The following is a 25,796-nucleotide window of genomic DNA, read 5'->3' on the forward strand; positions in this document are numbered from 1 at the left end:
TGGAGAAGCCTGTTTCCTGAGAATTTAAGAGTCTAGAATGTGCTACCACATGGAGAAAGGAAATAAAAGGGGTCTTCCATTTCTTTGCACAGGACGTGACAGAGGAGGGAAAAGCATGGAATTCAGTTTTTAAGTCATAACATCCTCCTTCTAATAAACATGTGTCAACAAATGCCATGTTCTCTCCAGAATAGAAACTTTCTGCCCCCCCCCCCCCAAAAAAAAGCAGCAACCAAATAACTACTGAGGGGGCATAATTGTCTAACTAGTACCCAGAGTGTAGGGAATACCTAGAGCAGTGGTTCTCAACCTTCCTAATGCCGCGACCCTTTAATACAGTTCCTCATGTTGTGGTGACTCCCAACCATAAAGTTATTTTCGTTGCTACTTCATAACTGTAATTTTGCTACTGTTATGAATCATAATGTAAATATTTGATATGCAGGATGTATTTTCATTGTTACAAATTGAACATAATTAAAGCATAGTGATTAATCACAAAAACAATATGTAATTATATATGTGTTTTCCGATGGTCTTAGGCGACCCCTGTGAAAGGGTCGTTCGACCCCCAAAGGGGTTTCAACCCACAGGTTGAGAACTGCTGACCTAGAGTGTTGCATGAAAGTTCTACCCTTCCTTGAACAAAAGTAAAAGCTAAAAGCAGGTGATGAATGGGGTATCGTTCCCCATTTTAAATTATTCCCACTGAATTATAAAATGTATGTGTTTGCATTTCCTGGAAAGCAGAAGATAACATGCAGAAACTCTTTAAAGTTTTACAGCAAAACATTTAAAAGCTATAAAATAATTTCCAAGATAGAAGAGGGAACAAAAACATAAATGATTAAAACCAAATAAAGCAGGAAAGTACCCCAACTCACAATTAAGAATCAGAATACAGCCAGTTCCTAATTAAGAACAGAAAGAGTTCCAAAAATACACAGTACGGTCAATGTTTAAAATGGAGAACACTTTTCCTGTGGAAATGGTTTCCCAAAAGAAGCTCACTAAAACCTTTTAAACTCTTAATATAGAGAATATGTTACTGACCCAAGTGTTAAAGAACACAATAACCAGAAGAAAACATGTTTCACATAGGAAAACATATTCAGTGATTTCAATTTGGGATACCAAGAAAATGCTCATTGCCACGGCCTTGGAGCAGGATCTTCCTATCACTCCAGTGCCTGCCTTTTGAGTAGACCTGTAGAGCTAAACCTATAGATACGGTATTCAACAAAGGATGGGCTTGTACACTAGATTGCTAAGGTCAGAGCTAAGGTCAGATATTTCGACCAATGTCATTACTTGGGAAAGGTAAATCATTCTCAGGAATTTCTTTTATTCTGGAAATGAAAAAAAAAATCCTTTCTCTCTTATGTTCCACTGCTATTGACTGCTGTTTCTGGAGCTCATTTTACTTTAATAAACATCTGCTGAGAACCTATAAATGAAAAAGCTCTGTAAAAGATTCTGCGCCATTCCTTTCTACGAACCATACAAAGACCAAATGTAGCTTCCCATCTTCACTTGCATTTTCATATGAAAGTAACAAATAAAGAAACAAAAAAACCTCATAGACACAGGCAACAGTATGGTGGTTACCAGAGGAAAGGGGAGTGTGGGGGTACTAAAGGGTAAAAGAGGCAAAATATATGCTGATGGAAGATGACCTGACTTTGAGTGGTGGGTACACAAAGCAATATACAGATCAGGTATCATAGAAATGTACACTTGAAACCTATTTAATCTTATTAACCAATGTCACACCAATGAATTTAATTTTAAAAATAAATTTTTATTTCTAGAAGTGGGATTACTGGGTCAATGGGAGTCCCATTTTTAACTTTTTACAAAACTCCATACTGTCTTCCACAGTGGCTGCACCAGTCTGCATTCCCACCAGCAGTGCTTGAGGGTTCCTTTTTCTCCACATCCTCTCCAGAACTTGTCATTTTTCAATGATAGCCATTCTGACAGGTGTGAGATGGTACCTCATTGTTGTTTTGATTTGCATCTCTCAGATGATTAATGACTCTGAGCATGTTTTCATATGTCTCTTGGCCTTCTGTATGTCCTCTTTTGAAAAGTGTCTATTTAGGTCCTTTGCCAATTTTTTTTATTGGATCATTTATCTTCCTTTTGTTAAGTTGTATGAGTTATCTGTAAATTTTGGAGATTAAGCCCTTATCTGAGATAGCATTGGCAAATATGTTCTCCCATGCAGTGGGCTTTCTTGTTGTTTTGTAATGGTTTCTTTTGCTGTGCAGAAGCCTTTTATTTTGATGTAGTCCCATTTGTTTATTTTCTCCTTAGTCTCCATTGCCTTAGGAGCTGTGTCGGTAAAAATATTGCTAAGAAACCAGAAACACCAATCAGAAAGGATATATGCACCCCTATGTTCATAGCAGCACAATTTACAATAGCTAAGATTTGGAAACAACCCATGTGCCCATCAGTGGATGAGTGTATTAAAAAACAGTGGTACATCTACACAATGGAATACTACGCCACTATGAAAAAGAAGGAACTTTTACCATTTGCAACAGCATGGATGGAACTGGAGAGCATTATGCTAAGTGAAATAAGCCAGTCAGAGAAAGATAACTGTCACATGATATCACTCATATGTGGGATATAATGATAACATAATTTGATGAACAAGAATAGGTCCAGAGACAAATGGCAGGGGTGGTGGGGAGTTAGAGAGCAACCAAAGAAGTTGTATGCATGCATATTAGCATAACCAATGGACACAGACATTAAGGCGGTGGGGACTTGTATGGGGTGGGAATGGCTGGGGTGGGGCTCAATCGGGGGAAAAGGAGACATGTGTAAAACTTTAGACAATAAATTAAAAAAATTTTAAACTTCAACGAAAATAAATAAATATTTAAAGTTCATAATACTGTTTAGGTTTTCTAAAAGATTTAATTGTTATGATCAAGGAAAAATAGATAAATATTAAAATTGTGAGTATGATTAATATGTCTAGGGATTTATTTTATCAAACATTTACTAAGCAACCTCAGTGAAAAAAGAACTGTGAACTGAGTTTAAATGGGAATGAGATATAATTTTTCAGAGAGTTTACAATTTAAGAGGACAAACAAGTAAATGGGCAATTACAAAACAGTGGTGCTATGATCAGGGATATTGTAGGGGAATGCTTCTTCCTCGCTCCCATTACTTCCTTCCTGGTGGAGACACTCAGTCAGGGGTTGGGCCTCTGTGTCCCTATACTCCTCTGCTACAGGAGGGGCTTAACCTAACTGATAGATTTTTTTAATAAACTGGGTGTGTTTAGCTCAATTTCATCCATTTATTCCCACTTGGAAGAGACTGAGGTTTCCTCTGATCCTCCTTGCTGTCAGACTGATGGCAGGAAAAATACCTTGGTCTAGTGCTGCTTGTGATTGGGTGACTAAATCGGGCTAATTAGAGATTCAGTTAGCAGGTCCATTCAGCTTTTACACTAGGTCATATCCTCCAATTTAGCATTTATCAGTTGTAAGGCTTCATCTCTTATATTGCTCTCTCATTTTCTACCCCAAGCAGTGGTCTTTATGATTTTGCCTTGAATTGCCCGACAGTGTAAATACTCTGATCCAAGGGAACATATAGAACTATCTAAATCAGTATTGAAGGTTCAGAAAAGCTTTCTTTCTGAAGGAAGGGATGCTAAACTGAAACCTAAAATTATTATCAGGTCATGCAAGTAAATCGCTAATGAAAGATATTCCAAAGAGCAAGAGTGATATATGAAAAGGCCATAAGAGAGAAAGGAATTTTGTAAAATTAAATGAGGTATTATATTATTCACAACATTCAGTTAAGCAATATATCCTGATTTTTTGATTGAGTGCTTTCAAGGTAACTTTCTTTATATCCTTTATTTTTCCCTGACCCCCACACACTCTTATTATGATGTAATCTTCTTTGTTGATTCTGAATTTTATTCATGCTTCCCTCAAAATGATATCTATAGTATAGTCTTGTTTTTAATACTTAAAGCTATTCTGTTCTCAAATATTATAAATCTAATGTATTATCTTTTCTCTTATTGCTATTTATTGGCTTATTCAATATACAATTTTTCTTTAAACACAAACTATCTGATTGCATTAAACTGCCAAATGTTGTCTCCCGGAATAACACATATATGACTTGTTGATAAGACAAAGTTCATTGTTACTGAGATAGTGGAGAACACCACCTCTTCAACACGGTGACTGTCTATCAGAGGGAAGAATGCAAGGTTAGAATTTATTGAGAATTGGAAGTTTGGTTTAAGGCACTTCTACCCATGTGGGGTACTTGATTAGGAGTGGGTTAGGATCATAGTAAACTAGACCAGGCATGGTAGAAACAGCATTTTGAGTCCAGTGATTCAGACTATCTCAGGGTCTAAACTATCTATTACTGCTTTCCTTTGAATAGTTGATGAGACTTTCAAAAAGTCCCATTGCTGAACAATCAAGCCAATGGTTTGAGTAAGAAACTCCAGGAAAAATTTAAGACATGCTAATAAAGACAGTGGAATAACAATGTTAACACAGACAATAAGGTATGATTTTTCAAGGTCTAGGAGTAAATAAAATACTGATTTGTATCCTAAAAGCCCAACAGAGTGCCTAGCATTTGTAGTTTTCCCATAAATTCCAATCAAAAAATGAACTTATTTCTTTCTACAGATGGTAGTTTAGCTTAAAAGAGGGGAGGCATGTAAAACAAGATGGCCTTGCAACTATAAATAGCAAAAAGTAAATCAGTCTCTCTATACAATATTGATCACTATCTTATAAAAAAATAACTATTATTTTTAATTTTCCAATTTTAAGTTATGCCTTTCCTTCATGTCAGTACTTTTTAAAAAATTTTGTTTTTCCATTATTGTAATTTAAAAGTAAATAATTGCACACATGGGTTATAATTCAACTCATTGAGCTGTAACCTTAAAAGGATGCGTTTTATTATATGCTAATTATAGCTTAATAAAGTTGATTTTACAATTAAAAGCAAAAAAGTAAACATCAAGAAAACATTAGCTGTGGCTCTAAATAGGCTTATTAATTTCAGATGCATGAAAAATAATACCTCAAATTATTCTCATTTGTGAATTATTATTCACATGTTAGGTATTATCTCTGCTATAATTATGTTATAAACTTTAGAAAATAAATAAATAATTGTTTTGTAGCCTTAAAAATAAAAAGGGGCATTTTTCATTAAAATTTGTGGTTTTAATTAAATTAAGAAAAGGAATTTGAGAGAATTTCTAATAAATATGTAGCATGAATTTGGTAAGGTTTAGAAATTGAAAAGAAAAAAAAACATTAAAAATCATCATCTGCAACAACTAGTTGGTTGTTATTTCTCCCAGCAGTATTATAGGTAAATCATATTTCAATATACTTTTTTTTCAGTGAGGTTTTGGAAGACTGCCTGGACTTTCTAGAATCCCTACAATCATACCCAATTTTCTATGGTTGATCCCACCATAATTATGTTCCTTTAATTCATTATTTCCCCTTTTTATTTTTAAGGCTACAAAACAATTTATTCCTTTAATTCATACTTTAACACAACTCAATAAACAAAGGGAAGTAATAAGAAACTTACTCATGAAATGGACGTTTAGTTGTATTCCTTAGAGTACTTTCAAATCTATCGATGGTAAATAATAATGATATTTCTGAAAAGTAATGGTAGCAATAATGAAGCTGATATTTATTGAGTACCTACAGCATAGGGTGGGACGAATGTAGCTGACAGTTGTGAGTACACAAAACAGAGTTTATTCTTGTGTTATTATTTATTAACTACTAGAGGCCCAGTGCACAAACTTCATGCACTGGGAGGGTCCCTAGTGGCTGCTGGCCGGGGCCCCTCTCCCTTATCCTGGCCGGCCCACCCCCTGGTCGAACTCCTGGAAAAACTCTGGTTGAGGAGACAATTTGCATACTATGCTTTTATTATGTAGGATTGTATTATTTTCCCTACAAACAACTGTAAACCTACTTTTGTCCCATGCTGTATTTCAAACTGCATAGAATGTGCTTAACATTATTTCATTTAATTTCACAACAGTCCCATGAAGCAGATATTAGTGTCTCCTTTTCATAGGAAACTGGGGTTCAGAAAAATTAAATAACTTGACACAGCTAGTAAGTGGGCGAACCACAATTTTAACTGCAGTGTTTTATTAGGTTCCAGAAATTGTGAGACCTTTCAGGTCAAATGTTATATTTCATGTATTTCTATATCCTATAGCATAGCACATGTTAGGTATTTAACACATATTTGTGAAACACGTGCTAGTTCTTAAGAAATCATCAACAATATTATAAGACAAAAAATAAATTGGTTCAAATTGTGCAAATATAAAACTGCACATATATATACATACATATATATATACACACATATATATACATATATATATATATGTAACATGTAAATTAGCCGAGACTCCGTAATAGTCACAACCAGCTCAGGAGGAGGTTGCGCGCACAGATGGGCGGGAGGTGACTGCTTGCACTGTGAGGCAAGCCACAGATGGCGCAGCACTGGAGCAGAGGCAGGGGGGCGTGCCCAAGCCACCACTGCCACCAGGCCCCAGCCTCTGTTCATGAGCTGCAGAGGAAACACCTTTTCTGACTGCTCATTGGCTAAGCTCCCTGTACACCACTGGTAGTGTTCATGATAACTTGGGTAATAAGAATCCAAGAAGGTGATCTAGAGTTTTTCCATCTTACTCCTGGAGGAAAAAATGAAGGTCTGCTGCTAGAGGACTAAGAAATGTCATATCCTACCCTAGCTGGTTTGGCTCAGTGGACAGAGCCTCAGCCTATGGACTACAGGATCCGGTTCAATTCTGATCAAGGGCATATACCTAGGTTGCAGGCTCCTCCCTGGCTGGGGCCCAGGTCAGGGCTCATGCAGGAGGCAACCAATCGAAGTGTCCCTCTCACATTGATGTTTCTCTCTGTCTTTTCCTCTCTCTTCCATGCTCTCTAAAAATCAATGGAAAAATATCCTTAGGTGAAGATAAAAAAAAGAAAGAAAGAAGTGTCATATCCTATGAAAGAGACATCTTGAAAATGCCTAAAGAAAGTTGTCATTTTTTTGTGGTAAAGAGACTGGAATCCATGTTGATGAAAACACCTTGGTGGCTGGCAGTGGCAGCAGCAGCGGGGTGATGGGGGTGGCACCTTCCTCTGATCAGCCCACAGAGGGAGGCCAGACTGCAGCTTAGGCCTGCTCCACCCCACCCCCACCCCACGGGGGGGAGCAGGCCTAAGCCATAACTAGGACATCCCTTGAGGGCTCCCAGACTGTGAGAGGGGGCAAGCTGGGCTGAGGGACACCCCCCCCCATGCATGAATTTCATGCACCGGGCCTCTAGTATTTCATATAAATGCTAGTAGAAGTTTCAAAAAGAATTTGACATGTTCCTTACATAATAACATCAGATTACATTGGCCAAAATCATTTGTATGCAAAATTATAGCATCATATCAATTATATTTTCTCCTAAGACTTTATGACAAAAAGTGGCAATATGTGTTTTTCTCAAATAACAGAAACAAGGCAGGCATCTGTAAAATAGGAATTTGAAAGAATCTTCTGTGTTTTGTGTTCTAGTTGAATAATTGATAGATTTTTATTTATAATTTTTGTTTCTAATAAACAATTTATAAATCTAATATTTATCATTTGAGGACTGTTTATTTAATTTACCTTTAAAAAATTAACCCTCCTCTTCTTCAACTCACTACAAACACAATTAGGGAGAGACAGGCAAGTAGGCATCTTGCAGCACAGAAAGCCAGGAAACCCACTGGCCAAGAGCAGTTGTCAGAGCCCACGAGGAGTATGGTGTAGGGATACTAGCAGCCTTGAGTCAGATATTAGAGCCCAGCATGGCAAAGAGGATAGCCACGGGGTGTAGCCCTGGCATGAGTGTCAGACCCAAGAGGGATGAAGAGAACATCTGCACTTGGGGGACAGAGTAACTCTCTGCAGGATTTTGAACCCCAAAAAGAATAAGGAGGGTTTCATCAATTGTACTTACAAGGGAAGGAACTCAGTGTAATCCACAATGGCAAGTAAGGGGTTGTTGAAAATATGGCTAATTTCAGGGTTAAGGCAAAAAGTGTGTAAGATAAATTCTTCTGCCTGAAACTAAGAAAGTGCTAAGAAAATGATATAAAATGTGAAAAGAACAAAAAGACATTTTAAAGAACTGGCTGTATCTCAGAAACTTTGAGCATTGGGAGCAATAGAAATGGATTATAACTCATTGACTAAAATTGAAATCTGAAATTACTTACTGATATAAATAAATAGACTGTTAAATGAGCAGTGAACTACACAATCTCAAATATAACCCCTCAAAATGCTAATTAATTTATCTTTTATTATTTTTTTGGTCTTTTTTTATTGTTTTATTGCTTAAAGTATTACAAAGAGTATTACATATGTCTCCTTTTTCCCCCCGCCCTTAACAATCCCCTGGCCTCCCCTACCCCCCAGTGTCTTATGTCCATTGGTTATACTTATATGCATGCATAAAAGTCCTTCGGTTGATCTCTTACCGCCCCCCTCCCCCTTTCTGCCCCCCAACCCTCCCGGGCTTCCCGCTGTAGTTTGACAGTTTGTTCCAGGCAGCTCTGCCTCTGTATCTATTTTTGTTCATAAGTTTATAATGGTCTTTATTATCCATAAATGAGTGAGAGATCATGTGGTATTTGTCCTTCATTGACTGGCTTATTTCACTTAGCATAATGCTCTCCAGTTCCATCCATGCTGTTGCAAATGGTAAGAGATCCTTCTTTTTTACAGCAGCATAGTATCCCATTGTGTAGATGTACCACAGTTTTCTAATTTATTCATCTACTGATGGGCACTTAGGCTGTTTCCAGATCTTAGCTATGGTGAATTGTGCTGCTATGAACATAGGGGTGCATATATCCTTTCTGATTGGTGTTTCTAGTTTCTTGGAACAAATTTCTAGAAGTGGGATCACTGGGTCAAATGGGAGTTCCATTTTTAGGGTTTTTTTTGGTTTTTTTTTATTGCTTAAAGTATTACAAAGGGTATTACATATGTGTCCTTTTTTCCCCCCGCCCTTGACAGTCCCCTAGCCTCCTCTATCCCCCAGTGTCTTATGTCTATTGGTTATGCTTATGTGCATGCATACAAGTCCTTTGGTTGATCTCTTACCCCCCTCCCTCCTGCCCCCCAACCCTCCCCGGCCTTCCCGCTGCAGTTTGACAATCTGTTTGAGGCAGCTCTGCCTCTGTATCTATTATTGTTCAAAAGTTTATACTAGTCTCTATTATCCATGAATGAGTGAGATCATGTGGTATTTTTCCTTCATTGACTGGCTTATTTCACTTAGCATAATGCTCTCCAGTTCCATCCATGTCGTTGCAAATGGTAAGAATTCCTTCCTTTTTACAGCAGCATAGTATTCCATCGTGTAGATGTACCACAGTTTTCTAATCCATTCATCTACTGATGGGCACTTAGGCTGTTTCCAGATCTTAGCTATGGTGAATTGTGCTGCTATGAACATAGGGGTGCAAATATCCTTTCTGATTGGTGTTTCTGGTTTCTTGGGATATATTCCTAGAAGTGGGATCACAGGGTCAAATGGGAGTTCCATTTTCAGTTTTTTGAGGAAACTCCATACTGTCTTCCATAGTGGCTGCACCAGTCTACATTCCCACCAGCAGTGCACAAGTGTTCCTTTTTCTCCACATCCTCTCCAGCACTTGTCATTTGTTGATTTGTTGATGATAGCCAGTCTGGCAGGTGTGAGATGGTACCTCATTGTTGTTTTGATTTGCATCTCTCAGATGATTAGTGACTTTGAGCATGTTTTCATATGTCTCTTGGCTTTCTGAATGTCCTCTTTTGAAAGGTGTCTATTTAGGTCCTTTGCCCATTTTTTGATTGGATTGTTTATCTTCCTTTTGTTAAGTTGTATGAGTTCCCTATAAATTTTGGAGATTAGGCCCTTATCAGATATGACATTGGCAAATATGTTTTCCCACACAGTGGGTTTTCTCGTTGTTTTGTTGATGGTTTCTTTTGCTGTGCAGAAGCTTTTTATTTTGATGTAGTCCCATTTGTTCATTTTCTCTTTAATTTCAAGTGCCCTAGGAGCTGTATCAGTGAAGAAATTGCTTCGGCCTATGTCTGAGATTTTGTTGCCTTTGGATTCTTCTAGAATTTTTATGGTTTCCTGTCGTACATTTAAGTCCTTTATCCATTTTGAGTTTATTTTTGTGTATGGTGTAAGTTGGTGGTCTAGTTTCATTTTCTTGCATATATCTGTCCAATTATCCCAACACCATTTACTGAAGAGACTGTCTTGACTCCATTGTATGTTCATGCCTCTTTTGTCAAAGATTAATTGAGCATATTGGTTCGGGCCGATTTCTGGGCTCTCTATTCTATTCCATTGATCTATATGTCTGTTCTTGTGCCAGTACCAGGCAGTTTTGAGAACAGTGGCTTTGTAATACAGCTTGATATCTGGTATTGAGATCCCACCTACTTTGTTCTTTCTCAGGATTACTGCAGCTATTCGGGGTCTTTTTCTATTCCAGATGAATTTTTGGAGAGTTCGTTCTAGGTCTGTGAAATATGCCGTTGGTATTTTAATAGGAAGTGCATTGAATTTATAGATTGGTTTGGGTAGTATGGACATTTTAATGATATTGATTCTAACAATCCAAGAACATGGTATGTTCTTCCATCTGTTTATGTCTTCCTCTATCTCTTTTTTCAATGTCCTGTAGTTTTCTGAGTAGAGGTCTTTTACCTCTTTAGTTAAGTTTATTCCTAGGTAGCTTAATATTTTTGATGCAATGGTAAATGGGATTGTTTTTTTAGTCTCTCTTTCTGTAAGTTCACTATTGGTGTACAGAAATGCCATAGATTTCTTGGCGTTAATTTTGTAACCTGCTACATTGCTGAATTCATTTATTAAGTCTAGTAGTTTTTTGATGGAGTCCTTAGGGTTTTGTATGTATAATATCATGTCGTCTGCAAATAAGGACAGTTTTACTTCTTCTTTTCCAATTTGGATGCCTTTTATCTTCTTGTATAATTGCAATGGCTAATACTTCCAGTACTATGTCGAACAGGAGTGGTGAGAGTGGGCATCCCTGTCTTGTTCCTGTTCTTAGGGGAAATGGTGTTAGTTTTTGTCCATTGAGTATGATGTTGGCTGTGGGTTTGTCATATATGGATATTATTATGTTGAGGTATGATCCTTCTATTCCCACCTTGCTGAGAGTTTTTATCAAAAATGGGTGTTGAATTTTGTCAAACGCTTTTTCTGCATCAATTGATATGACTATGTGGTTTTTTTCTTTCAATTTGTTTATGTGATGTATCACATTTATTGATTTTTGGATATTGTACCATCCTTGCATCCCTGGGATAAATCCTACTTGGTCATGGTGTATGATCTTTCTGATTTACTGCTGGGTCTGATTTGCTAAGATTTTGTTGAGGATTTTGGCATCTATGTTCATGAGGAATATTGGCCTGTAATTCTCTTTCATTGTGTTGTCTTTACCTGGTTTTGGTATTAGGGTGATGCTGGCTTCATAGAATCAGCTTGGAAGTGTTCCTTCCACTTGAATTTTTTGTAGTAGTCTGAGGAGGATAGGTTTTAGTTCTTCCTTGAATGTTTGGTAGAACTCCCCTGTGAAGCCATCTGGTCCTGGGCTTTAGTTTGTTGGAAGCTTTTTGATGACTGCTTCAATTTCTTCCATAGTTACTGGCCTGTTGAGATTTTTAGATTCTTCCCTATTGAATTTTGGAATGTTGTATTTTTCTAGGAATTTGTCCATTTCCTCCAGGTTGTCTAGTTTGTTGGAGTAGAGTTGTCCACAGTATTTTTTAACAATCATTTGTATTTCTGTGGGGTCTGTTGTTATTTCGCCTCTATCACTTCTGATCTTGTTTATTTGGGTCCTCTCTCTTTGCTTCTTGGTGAGCCTGGCTAGAGGTTCATCAATCTTGTTTATCCTTTCAAAGAACCAGCTCTTGGTTTCATTGATTTTCTGTATTGTTTTTTTGGTGTCTATGTCATTTATTTCTGCTCTAATCTTTATTATCTCCTTCCTTCTGCTCACTCTGGGCTTTTCCTGTTGCTCTCTTTCTAATTCTTTGACATGTAGATTTAGATGATTTACCAGCATTTTTTCTTGTTTGTTGAGATAGGCCTGTAGAGCTATAAACTTCCCTCTCAGGACTGCTTTCATTGTGTCCCATAGTTTTTGGATTATTGTGTTTTGATTGTCATTATTTTCCAAGATGTTTTTAATTTCTTCTTTGATCTCATTGGTAACCCAATCAATCCTATCTAATAATAGACAAACATGGTAATTAACCGTACCTCTGACAAGCTTCCCATTATCTAATCAGGGCGATATGCAAATTAACTGCCACCCAAGATGGGGGCTAGCAGCCAGGCAGCTGAAGCGAAGAGGAGGCTTGCTTGCTCCAGTGATGGAGGAAGCCAAGGTTCCCCGCCTGCCACTGCCGGCTTCTGAGCTGCACTCTAAGAAACAATGTTGCAATTATAGAAGCTAAACAAAACCCAGATACCTGCTTTCAGCCAGCGGGGCCTCAGAGCTGGAGCTGCAACAATGTTTCAATTATAGAACCCAAACAAACCAGATACCTGCTTTCAGCAGTGGAGGTCTCAGAGCTGGAGCCGGGCCTCAGAGCTGGAGCCGGCTCTCAGCTCCATGACATCCATAGAAGGTAAATAAATCCCAGAATAAAAAAAAGAAAAAAAGGAGAGGTTGGGAGCTTCATTCACCTGCCAGCCTGAAAATGGCCCTCAGCCCCTCACCCAGACTGGCCAGGCACCCCAGTGGGGACCCCCACCCTGAAGGGGGTGTGACCAGCTGCAAACAGCCATCATCCTCTCATCCAGGCTGGCCAGGCTCCCAAGTGGGACCCTCACCCTGATCCGCGACACCCTTCAGGGAAAACCAGCCGGCCCCCACCCGTGCACCAGGCCTCTATCCTATATAGTAAAAGGGTAATATGAAAACTGACCCTAACAGCAGAAGGACTGGGGATGACTGGTCACTATGACACACACTGATCATCAGGGGGCAGACGCTCAATGCAGGAGCTGCTCTCTGGTGGTCAGGGCACTCTCACATGGGGAGCTCTGCTCAGCCACAAGCCAGGCTGATGGCTGCCAGTACAGTGGTGGTGGTGGGAGCCTCTCCTGCCTCCTCAGCAGCACTAAGGATGTCCGACTGCAGTTTAGGCCTGCTCCCAGCTGGCAAGTGGACATCCCCCGAGGGCTGCCAGGCTGCCAGAGGGATGTCTCATTGCCATCTTAGGCTCAATACCCCGGGGAGCGGGCCTTAGCCTGTAGGTGGTCATCCCCTGAGGGGTCCCAGAATGCAAGAGGGCACAGGCTGGGCTGATTGCCCCCCTCTCCCCCCCGAGTGCACAAATGCACAAATTTTTGTGCACCAGGCCTCTAGTATTTAGTAACATGCTATTCAGCTTCCAAGTGTTTGAGTATTTTGAGTTGTTTTTATTGTAGTTTATTTCTAATATTATGCCCTGTTGTCTGAGAAGATGCTTGGTATGATTTCAATCTTCTTGAATTTGGGGAGACTTTGTTTGTAACCCAATATGTGGTCTATTTTTGAATATGTCCCATGAGCACTTCAAGAAGAATGTATATTTTGTGGCTTTGGGGGGATATGTTCTGAAGATGTCAATTAGGTCCATCTGATCTAGTGAGTCATTTAGGATTGCAGTTTCTCTTCTGATTGTTTGTCTAGAGGATTTTTCCAGTGATGTCAGTGGTGTATTAAAGTCCCCTACTATGATTGTATTGTTGTCGATCTCCCCCTTGATATCTTCCAGGAGTTTTTTTATGTATTTGGGTGCTCCTGCATTGGGCGCATATATGTTTATCAGGGTTATATCCTCTTGTTGTATTGATCCCTTTAGTATTATGAAGTGGCCTTCCTTATCTCTTGTTATGGCCTTCACTTTGAGGTCTATTTTGTCCGATATAAGTATTGGTACCCCAGCTTTTTTTTCATTTCCATTTGCCTCAAAGATATTTTTCCATCCTTTCACTTTCAGTCTGTGTGAGTCCCTTCTAATGAGGTGGGTCTCTTGTATACAGCAAACGTATAGGTCATGTTTTTTTATCCATTCAGCCACTTGATATCTTTTGATTGGAGCACTTAGTCCATTTACGTTCAAAGTTATTATTGAAAGGTACTTGTTTGTAGCCATTTCTATTTTTTGTGGCTGTTTTCTTTCTGAGCTTTTTATTTCTTCTTTTTTTACACCAGTTCCTTTAGCATTTCTTGCATTGCTGGCTTGGTGGTGATAAACTCCCTTAGCCTTTTTTTTGCCTGTGAAGCATCCTATTTCCCCTTCAATTTTGAATGATAGCCTTGCTGGATAGAGTATTCTTGGATTCAGTCCTTTGCTTTGCATCACTTTGTAAATTTCCATCCATTCTTTTCTGGCCTGATGTGTTTCTTTTGAGAAATCATTTGATAATCTAATGGGAGATCCCTTGCAGGTAACTTTCTGTCTCTCTCTTGCAGCCTTTAAGATTCTCTCTTTGTCCTGAACATTTGCCATGGTAATTATGATGTGTCTTCTTGGTGTGGGTCTTTTCAGGTTCACCTTGTTCGGGACTCTCTGTGCTTGTGTGACTTTTTTCTTCCCCACCTCAGGGAAGTTTTCTGATATTATTTCTTCAAATAGGTTTTCTAAGTCTTGTTCCTCTTTCTGTTGTTCTGGCACCCCTAGCTAATTAATTTTTAAGGGAAATAAAAACATCTGGCAGGGCCACCTTTACCAAGTAAATACATTAACATCACCAGTAATGAACCAAATCATATACTATGCAATAGGATGCAAAGAGAAGAACAGAACATTACTTCATGTTAAGCTACATAACCTGTTGAAGTGCATCATGAGGAGGCACTAGACCAGGGGTGGGAAAACTTTTTGACTCAAGGGCCACAATGGGTTCTTAAACTGGACTCAGAAGTAGGAGCTGTGGCAGTGTTTCCCGATGTTGCCATGTTAACACTGCTGCTGGTGAAGGAGCGGAGGGGAAAGCAAGAGAACCCTCCACTCTTTTGGCTCCGCGGGCCGGATCCGCCCTGTGGGCTGTAGTTTGCCCACAGCTGCACTAGACAATCCCAAATTAAGGGTTATTATACAAAGTAACTTGTGCTAATATCATGTTAAGAGTTAGTCAGGAGAATTAAGAAAGGATTATGAACTGCTGCTTAAGGAGATATGACTACTAAATCCATGTGAACTTAAACTTGTTGCCCTCAAAGATATTACTGATACAAGTAATGAACATTAAATGGGATCTGAGTATCAAATAGTTGCAATATATCATTGTTAATCTGTTGGTTGTATTGAGATATTGGGGTTATTAAGGAGAATGTCCTTTTTTTTAAAGGAAATATACTCTAGTCTATTCAGGATAATAGGGAACCATGTCAAAAACTAACTTTCAAATGGCTCAGGAAAATATTTTTTGTACAATACATTTTAACTTTTCTCTAAGTTTATGATTACATTTTTTTAAAGAGTATCAAGTCATCTGGAATTTATATTTAACCAGTTATAAAAAATAGATTTCTGTTTATTTAAATAAGCGAACAGACAAAATAAGACAATATGTAAATGAAATAAAGAAATGTACTTCCATAATTTTTCAGCCTGCTTTTTAATCAACAATGCTTCTGAACTGAAACATACATAATTTGATATAGAAAGATGATAAAGGGTATGATCAGTCAAGATGCAGATACCTAATCCACAGCAATACAAAAATAATTCACTTGATTTCCATCCTTTAATCTCAAGGGGTTCCTGTCATTAGAATTTCAGGTATTAGTTAAATCTAGCTCCTTAATCTGAAAATCAGTATTACCATACTATAAAAATTCCCACCCACCTAACATGAACATTTCTGTTTGAGGGTGTCTTTGGAAAGCAGACAGTCCATAATATGTAGAAAGTACTTGCTAATTTGAGATGCTTTCAAGTTAGAACAAAACTCTAATGAATTATTGAGCTTTAGTGACTTAAAAGCCCTTGATCTTCAATATAACCTCAAGAATGTGATATGCCATTTGTTTTTCTTTTACATAAATTTTACTATTGGATATCTGATTGCCTAAAATCTAGGATGGGAATATTTTAAGGTGCTTCTCTCCTCTCATCTATATTTATTACTTGGTTTCTATCATTACCTTCAAGTAAACAATAAATTCAGGAGTGTTAGGATCCGGAGACCTAAAGACATACCAATCTTTCTGTTGGAACTTAATGTACCACCAAAGCAGAATTCAGTCACTGGAACAAAATGGTGTGGTACAGTACCCGACTACTTCCTAAGCCTGTTACTAGGACTTTTCCCATCATAACTCTAATACTTTACTTCATTCCATTGCAGAAAACCAATGCATGAGGGAGGAAATATGGGAGAAAAGGGAGCTTAGATAAAATTCTTTCCGAAGGAAAGCCATTGACACAATTAATAAATGTAAAATAGATGTTAATCATGGCAATGGTTTATTATTAGTATTTATTACTACTACTGTTATTATTACATCAATAAATTCATCTGCAGCTCTTGATTTTATAGATTGCACTAAAATACCCAGACATATGACCTCTTTCTGAAATTAAATAATAAATAGTGCATACAGAATAGGGAGAGGGGCGATGTGAAAATGGTGTTTTCAGCCCACATTCACATTATCACAATTAATTGGATCATCCATAGTTACCTGCTACTGGTCAGAACTAAATCCCTGAAATTGCGGCTTTCATCTCCCTTCCATCCCACACACAGGTACTTTAGGTGACCATGTTTCCACACTAATAAATCCCTTCTGCTTCCATGTGGCATCCTATTTTATTTAAGCTAACTCTTAAGGTGCACTCCCCCACAAAAAGAGTTCATAAACTCACATCATTTTCCTCTTTTCTGCTTGAACTCTATTAATGTCCACCCCCTTCAAAGATCCAGGAGTTTGGTCATCCCCTCCAAATAAAGTCTCCAAGTAAATTCCATGTACTGGCTTTAACTCTTACAAACAATGAAACCTTGAATCCTATTAAAATCTTGAGATCCACTCTGTATACTAAAGGCACCTAAGGCTACTGTTACCTCCTCAACTGAAGGAACACTGTACCTTTATTATAATACTAAAGGCCCGGTGTATAAAATTCATGCACTTGGCAGGGGGGGGGTGCGGGTTCCTCAGCCCAGCCTATGCCCCTCTCACAGTCTAGGACCCCAAGGGGTCCTTAGCGCTACTGCGGAGGTGGGACAGGCTCAATTGCCTGGGACGTCGCTGCAATTGCCAGCAGTGAGCCCGGCTTCTGGTTAAGTGGCACTCCCTCTGTGGGAGCACACGGACCACCGGGGGACAGCTCCCGCATTGAGCATCTGCCCCCTAGTGGTCAGTGTGTGTCATAGCAACTGGTTGTTCTGCCATTCAGTCAATTTGCATATTAGCCTTTTATTATATAGGACTAGAGGCCCAGTGCGTGAAAATTCATGCACTGGGGTGGGGGGTATCCCTCAGCCCAGCCTGCCCCCTCTCACAGTCGGGAGCCCTCAGGGGATGTCCTACTGATGGCTTAGACCCGCTCCCCCGTGGGGAGTGGGCCTATGCTGCAGTCTGGCCTCCCTCTGCAGGAGGCGACTGGACCAATCATGGGAAGGCATCACCCCTATCACCCCACTGCTGCTTCCACTGCTGGCCCCAGCAGGTCCTTGCTTCTTAGCACTGGCCCTGCCCCCCTGCTCACTGGTGGATTGGGAGCGATCTGGGGCCAGGCAGGCTGGGGAGGGGCTGTGGGAGGTTGAGGCACAGCATGTCACACCCATCCAGCCTCTGCGGAGGCGTGGCACTGGGACTAGGAGTAGAGGCGGAGGCTCCCACTCCCGCGGTGGCAGCCCTGCCTCTGCTCCTGCTCCCATGGAGGCGCCTCCTCCTCTCCTGTGCTGCCCCTGGCCCTAGGCCCTCACAGCCGCTGTGGCTTTGTCCGGATGAATGTCTGGATCAACATCTGGAAGACGTCCACACTAATTAGCATATTACCCTTTTATTAGTATAGATTTGGTGGCTACAACACAGTATGATTGTGTTAGGAGCCCGTGACATGTAAAAACAAAACAAAACACCAAACTGTTGTGCTTTCTGCCAAAGAGGAGAGAATGACTTCTTCTTCTCTCCTTTATGTTACTGCATCACTTGGCTCTCATTAAATATCTGCCATGTACTTCAAGTACCAGAGTATTTTAGTGAAATTTCCTTTCCACATTGTATTTACCACCCTCACTACCCCAAGGACACACATATAAGACAATAGGGGCAAACTGTGATCAATCTCAATGCTAGTGTTCTGTCATCATAACCATCTCTCTCATCTGAATATTGAACATTGCAATGGGAGCAACTGTCATGTATCCAGGTTTGACCCTGTCTTTCCTTAGGATAACCCCACCCCACCCCAGAACGCTCATTTTAGTCAGCTCATGCATTCTTCTAGCCAAGCTCACACATGTGGGTGAAGGTTAGTCTCAAACTGAAAACATCTCTTTTTTACTATGCATAATGCACTCAAGGTGATGCTTTTTTGTTGTTTCTTCTATTTTAAAATGTTCTTGTCTTTAAACTATGTTCCTATTAATAACTGACACTGAGTTGAGAGGAGGGAAGAAGTCAGACAAGGTGACAAAAAGAATACTTGTAATAAAACACAGCAAAAGAAAATTATGCTAATAAGTTAAGCCCGCAATAATGTGAATAAATCTTTCCTGTGACCCTTTTTCTTTTTGCCTGTCCTAAAACCTTCTAGTTAAATTAAAATTAGCAAAGTTTTATTGCATACTGTGGTGATTTCATATTCCAGCCACAAATAACATGCTTTTTTATGGTAGCAGATCATTCATTCATCCATCCCTTCATTCATTTAATAACAAATATTGTATGCTTATTATGTTCCAGACAGGTATGCATATAAATCACTGCACTACACTGGGCTAAGGGCAGATTAGCAGTTTGAACCAGGACCAAGGGGAGTAAAAAAGAGAGTGTAATCAATTCTGGTTGGTTGAGTAAGGGAAAGCTTAACAGAGGAGAACACACATGAGATTTGGTCTGGCAGGATGAAAGTCTTAGAGTCTATCAGGGGAACAATAAGGAAGAACATTACAGGCAGAATGAAAGTTTATGCAAGGAATGAAATAACAAGGCTTGTTCAGGGAACTGTAAATAGTCCCCCATACTTGGAGAGTCCTAGAAGCCACAGATTTTGGTGTCAGAAAAGCTGATTTGAACTTAGTTCTGACATTTACTACCTGTGACTTATCAACACTTCAGTTTTACTCATTTGAAAAATGAGAATAATAATATTCACTACAAGTTTGTTGTTGTTTTTTAGGATTAAATAAAGTGTGGCCTTTTATAGAGTCTTGTTGTTCCAATTCTTGGGAACTTACGCACTGGTGTCCCAAAGCGCCTCATTTGGATATACCAATACAGACCTCAAGGGGAACTTACTATTAATATGGCCGAGCTTAACCAAAAACTATGAAGAGAGAAGACATAGGAATCAAACAATGCAGGAAATCACACAGGTTTATTTACCAGAGAGCTGATGGGTTTCAGTCCTTGGCAGGCCACCCGGAGACACTCGCTGACAGAGACACATGGAGGTCCAATACGCCGCAGCAGGAGCTCGGTCTCTTGACTCGAAGAGGGGCCTCTTAACAGTCTGGGCTCAAAGGCAGAGCAGGAATGGCAGTTTGGCAGTTTGGCAGTTTGGCAGTTTGGCAGTTTCCAGGGGGGAGGAGAATGTCTGGCTGTGGAGGAGCAGACAGGTGTCTGAACCGCAGCAGATTTGCTCTCCTTAAATCCTTGAAGCTGGGCGTCTTCAGTGTCTCCTATCGGGTGCCATACACGGGTGCTGCCCTGTTATCTAGGTATACACTCAGGCAGGAAAGTTGTGTACATGTCCAAAGCTTATCAATCACACACACATCTTATTGTGGAGTTGTTTACAAGTTTTGGTCTAAGAATAAAATGGGGTCTACTTATGCTAACTTATGCTAATACAAAATGTAGTCTACTTATGCTAACTAAACTTATTACTATAACAGGCTTTTTCAGTGTCTCATATCAGTGTGCTCCGGTGGCCTTCTAGGCTCATCCAGATACACATGCAGGGGGGTTACAAGGTACTTATCAGGGGTTAACATGCAGGGAATTGTTGATCAGGAGTTACAAGTTATTTGTCAGGAGTTATCATGCAGGGCGTTACAAGTTACTTATCAGGGTCTCACACACACACACACACACACAAATTAAGTTCCTCTTCTAAGTAAAGTTTAAAATTCACTCTAATAAAGAAATGAAATTTGATTATGCTATCTTATACTAACTAAACTTATTGCTATAACACTTGTCAAAGTTTCTGGCACATGGAAATTACTCTATAATTGCAAACAGTTGTGGTCAACACTGTCATTCTGATTGTTGTTGCTGTTCATATAGAGGAAAAATGAGATAAAGTCCAAGAGGTGAGCAGGGATGGAATCATAGAGGACGTGGATGTTCATATAAGAAATCCAATCAGCATATTTCTAAATGACAATTTCACTGATAACATTTTCAAAATGGAATTAAATCCATCCTTAAACCTTACTGTACTTTATCTACACAATTTAACCTTCCAATTATATATTTTTAATCAATCTTCAATACCTTTACTGATCCCTCCCTTGTGGCACATTCTTTCAACATTCTTTTCCTTTTATGTTTAGCCATGTATTTAAATTTCCATAGACGCATAAATCAATTTTCATTTTCATCTTTACTTGTAGTCATTTCTGTGAATGAGGAATTAAAATTTTAACTTGACACTTTTAGCATAGACCACCGGAACTTCCTTATTTCATCTTAATTTTTCTCATTAAACTCACTTGCTTAAATGGTTAGCAGTTAAGAAAAGGGAAAAAAATATATTCTTTTATTCACATGCTTTAATGGGGTTACAAGACTGACATAATTATTTTAATTATGAGATATAAATAGAGCTTGCCAAAAATTTTGTTTTCAAAAACAGTCTCCCATAATTTTAAAATGTTGACAGATCATTTGGTCAGATTTGGTGGTCTGAACATAAAAGAAGCTATGTGTGAAAACTATCAGGTAGATATTTATGCATGAAAATGAATTTGAGTCTGAATAACATACTGTAAAATATATATTTTTAGTATCTTTCAAAGAAGTTATTTCTATCGCTTTTACCAGTATGTTAGAATTGCCAAATCCCTCCTACAAATTAGTAAAAGCTAAAAATTCATCACACATAAGGATATTTGAAGAAAAATATATAATCTAAAGTAGTTACACTTTTCAAATTGAATATGCCAAACTACTACCTTTAAATTTTTATCTTAGTAAAATCATTTAAGTAAAATATATTTTGGGGGCAGAAAAAAATCTCATAGAAAAATAGATAGATCTGTTGTTACCAGAGATGGAGATGGGGGAGGGAAATTGGAGGAAGCTGTCAAAAGGTACAAACCTCAAGTTATAAGATAAATAAGTACTAGGACATAACTTACAACAGGATTACTATATTTAACACTGCTGTATGCTGTATATAAATGTTGTTAAGAGAGTAAATCCTAAGATGTCACATCACAAGGAGAAACAATACTATTTTCCTTTTTATTTATTTTTAATCTATATGAAATGATGGATGTTAAATAAATGTATTGCAGTAATTATTTCATAATATATTTTATACAAATCATTATGCTGTACAGCTTAAATTTATACAGTGATGTATGTCAATTATATTTCAATAAGACTGGAAAAATATTTTTGAAGAATCGCTTTTTATTGGGATTAAAAGGAACACTTAAATATTAAAGAATTATAAAATGGGAACTGATGAATCTCAGAGAGAAGGCAGGGGTGGGGGTCAGGGGAAAAGATTAACCCTTTGCGGTCGTATTAAATTTGGACATGGGTGTCGTACTGGTCGGAATTAATTTCCATTGAAAGAACAGTGATACATAACATGCAAGATTATGAAGGATAAACAAGATTTATTAATTCTTTTTTGGAACTACGTCACAACTAGTAGAATCACTACAAACGTTATCACTTTCTACGTCAGAGTCAGTATTCAGGGTGCCAAAATAAAACTCTTCACCGTTACTTTCAGATTCGCAGTACACTTCTTTCGGTAACTTTCTTTTTGCCATTTTGGAGTATTATTTTGAAATATCTTAACAAGAGAGAATGCCTAATTACAGTTAAACGTAATTTGTAAAGCTTTATTTGAAATTCTGCGAAGTATCTCCAAAGCTTGTCGATTTCTTCACTCTCAAAAGGCGACTAACTTGCCACGGTGTTTTGCATGGCGAGTGTGGAATGACGGCGTTTGTTTATATTGAGTTTCGATATCTCCGATTTGTTGGGGCAATGTTTTGGTTCGTGACAAGGTCGCTTAGACACGTAAGAGCTTTCAGAGAAATTATGAACTGATACATGAATGAACAGAGTTAAGATTCTATGGTTCCTTGCTGTGGTGGCTGAGAGCAGACATACGACCGGAATGGTAAAAAAGCTTTAGTGGCTGAGAGTAGACAAACGACCACAAAGGGTTAACAAAAGAACTTATATGCATACTAGAGGCCTGGTGCACAAAAATTTGTGCACTAGGGTGGGTGCCTCAGCCCGGCCTGTGCCCTCTCGCAATCTGGGGCCCCCTCCCCTGGCTGCTGGCACCAGTTTTCCTCTGGCTCCCGGAACCCAGGCCTTCGCTCTTTGCCGGGAGGGGCCAGCGCGGTGGGCAAGGGGCTTAGCTCTTTTAAAAATACTTCTGAATGTTTGGTAAATAACCCTGTAGGAATCTACTTTCTGAAACATGCTGGTTGTTAAGGGCTGATTTGGGTAATCAACAAAATGTATGTTAAAATCCTAATTCCCAGAACCTCAGAATGTACCTGTCTATGGAGATAAGATCTTTAAAGAGGGGATTACATTAAATTGAGGCAGTTCCAGTGGGACCCTTAGCTCATCTCACTGAAGTCCTTATAAGAAGAGGAATGTTGGGGTCTAGCCCCAGCAGGTCCAGAAGTTCCCAAAGGTGTGGACGGAGTCCGCAAAGAAGGAATGACACAGAGGCAGCGTTCAGGTGATCATCATAGCCAGGTTCTCTTTTTATTGCCCTGTTATATCTATATTTATACTATTTGGTCCTATAAGCATGCCTCTATAAGCTTTTTTTTTTTTTTTTTTTTTTTTTTTTTTGCTGAGGAGAGCATGGGGTCTGTTTATTGGGGGGTCAAAGGGGGAGCTGGCTAGGGTCGGGTAGGGCAGCAGCTTGTCTGGCCCCCGAGAAACCCAACTTGAGTCCAGATCCTCAACTGCTTTGAAGCCAAAGTCTTCCTCCACCTTTGTCTGCACAGGGGCCAGCTCCAGAGTCAGTGGGACTCCCTCCCGGCAGCCTTCCTGTGGCACTCGCTGCCTCTTCCAACTGCTGGGCCCCTCGCCAGGGGCTGGGCTGCTGGCTTCTGTGGGCGCTGGCGTCCTCCTGGGCGGGGACAGCCCCTCTTTCTCTGGAGGCTCATTCTCAGCATTGCCTGGGGTGGGGGCGTCTGTACCCTGGCTGCCCTTGTCCTCCAGTAAGATGGTGAACTGGCTGGCCCGGTAGTCGTCGCTGTAGGAGTCCAGCACCCTCATGAGGAACCTCCGCTCCTGCTGGAGTCTCCGTGTTAGCCTCTGTATCTGATGGAGCTTGTTCAGGACCCGCTCGATCTCCCTGCAGCGCCGACCCAGCACCTGGTACTTCCTGTGATTGAGTTCCCCTTGGCACTGCTGCCGCCCGCCTTGGGCTGCCTCCTCCTCTTCCTCTCGCTCCTGGAGGCGGGAGCTGCCCAGACCCCCAGACACGAACTCCACTTCGGTCTCAAGCTCGCTCTCCAGGATGTGACCACCAAACAGCAGAGGCAGTGCCAGCTCCCAGCCGGGAGGTGCTGAGAACTCCTCAAAGCCCACGGCTGCCATGGACCCCTCTCTCTGCTCCAGCTCCATTTCGCCCTGGCTCCCGGCAGAACTTCCAACATTGCAAGCCTCTTCAAGTGCAAAACGACAGCCCCCATCCAATTTTAGGCCAGGCACCCAGGCCCCGGCCACTAAGCCTCCTGGGAGTTGTAGTTCTCTATTTCCTGCTCGCCTCCCTTGCCCCACCCTCACCTGAGTTCTGGCTGAAAGGCCCTGCTCACTGGTCTAATGCCTCAGCCAGGCATCTGAGTCACCTCTGTCTTTATTCCTGTCCCGACACCGCGCCATCTGACCAGGGAGACTCTCCTCTTTGGAGGCCCCTGGGTCTCCTTCTGGGGCCTGGCTCAACCGGATCGCCTCCCCAGACAGCAACTCAGCCCGGCCTCTGGCCCCGCCTCTGGGTGTTCTCCCATCACTGGTGATCAGTGATCTGAGAAGCCGGGTGGGGCAGGGAAGAGGCAGATGTCTGCCTCTTCCCTGCCCCACCTGGCTTCTCCAATTACTGGCCCAGGGCCAACAAAGGCGGCCCAGCTTCTCTGATCACAAAGGCGGCCTGGTTCTCCGGCTCTTGGCTGCCACCTGGGTTCCATCAGCGGCAGGTGGCTTCTTCCATCCTTCACCTTTCACCTCCCATCATTATGCCTACCTATGCAAATTAACCGCCATCTTTGTTGGCTGTTAATTTGCATATTGCCCTGATTAGCCAATGGGGAGCATAGCGGACCTACGGTTAATTACCCTTTTGTCTTTTATTAGATTAGATATGCATAACCCATGGACACAGGCAATAATGTGGTGAAGGCCTGAGGGGAGTGTGGGGTAGAAGGGGTCAATGGAGAAAAAAGGGGGGATATCTGTAATACTTTCAACAATAAATTTTTAAAAATGGGGACATTTTTAATATCTTTATTGAGATATAATTCATAAAATCCATCAATTTAAAGTGTGTAGTTCAAGCTGAGACCGGTTTGGCTCAGTGGATAGAGCGTCGGCCTGTGGACTGAGAGGTCCCGGGTTCGATTCTGGTCAAGGGCATGTACTTGGGTTGCGTGCACATCCCCAGTGGGAGATGTGCAGGAGACAGCTGATCGATGTTTCTCTCTCATCGATGTTTCTAACTCTCTATCGCTCTCCCTTCTTCTCTGTGAAAAATCAATAAAATATATTTAAAAATAAAATAAAATAAAAAATAAAGTGTGTAGTTCAAATAGTTTTAGTATACTAACAGAGTTGTGCCATGAGGCAAAACTGAGGGAAAAAATCATATGCTAAGGATGAAGAAATAGAAAGACAGAAGGAACCTTGGTCAATGTCACTATGTATAGTTTAGCATCATAGTCCATATGGTTGACATCTCCCGGGGTTGTGTAGTGCACAACCCCGGCAACAGGACATAGTGGGGCAACAGCTACCACCATGAAACCACCTGGTATTAACCCCTTGGACTGTTAACCTTTAGATTTCTGTTACATAAGAAAGCAAGCGACTTGTTTTTTTTATCTCAATTTAGGACATTTTCATTACCCCAGTACTCCATATTCATTATATTCACTCCCCATACCTGCCTCAGCCCTAGGCATTATTTACTTTCTGTCTCTATCAATTTGCTTAATCTAAACATTTCATATAAATAGAACC

The 25,796-nt window shown here is 40.1% G+C and overlaps 1 protein-coding gene and 1 long non-coding RNA gene across 3 annotated transcripts in view; both read right to left on the reverse strand.

Moving 5' to 3' along the window:
* Positions 1 to 20,306, reverse strand: part of LOC118651472 — a 46,455-nt gene extending 26,149 nt beyond the window's left edge. For both annotated transcript variants that reach the window (XR_004966255.1, XR_004966253.1), the window contains exon 1: positions 19,725 to 20,306. This is a non-coding gene — a long non-coding RNA (uncharacterized LOC118651472). The remainder of the gene's footprint in view (positions 1 to 19,724) is intronic.
* Positions 20,307 to 20,930: 624 nt separating this feature from the next.
* On the reverse strand, positions 20,931 to 24,188 carry LOC118650446 (TCF3 fusion partner-like). The gene is made up of 2 exons (XM_036298909.1): positions 23,408 to 24,188; positions 20,931 to 20,965 (listed from the first exon to the last, which is right to left on the reverse strand). Exons 1-2 carry the CDS (start codon positions 24,186 to 24,188, stop codon positions 20,931 to 20,933), a joined length of 816 nt encoding a protein of 271 aa, XP_036154802.1.
* Between the last annotated feature and the right edge of the window lie 1,608 nt (positions 24,189 to 25,796).

The sequence above is a fragment of the Myotis myotis genome, unplaced genomic scaffold (genome assembly GCF_014108235.1).
Source record: "Myotis myotis isolate mMyoMyo1 unplaced genomic scaffold, mMyoMyo1.p scaffold_m19_p_3, whole genome shotgun sequence".
Classification (NCBI taxonomy): domain Eukaryota; kingdom Metazoa; phylum Chordata; class Mammalia; order Chiroptera; family Vespertilionidae; genus Myotis; species Myotis myotis.

What these genes read in the sequence shown, in the direction of transcription:
- LOC118650446 (XM_036298909.1), bottom strand. Translation starts at nt 24,188, where the DNA reads ATGGAGCTGGAGCAGAGAGAGGGGTCCATGGCAGCCGTGGGCTTTGAG. An exon ending in CAGACCCCATGCTCTCCTCA is followed by an intron (nt 20,966 to 23,407) that starts GCAAAAAAAAAA and finishes CCTCATTCACAG; the next exon opens with AAATGACTACAAGTAAAGAT.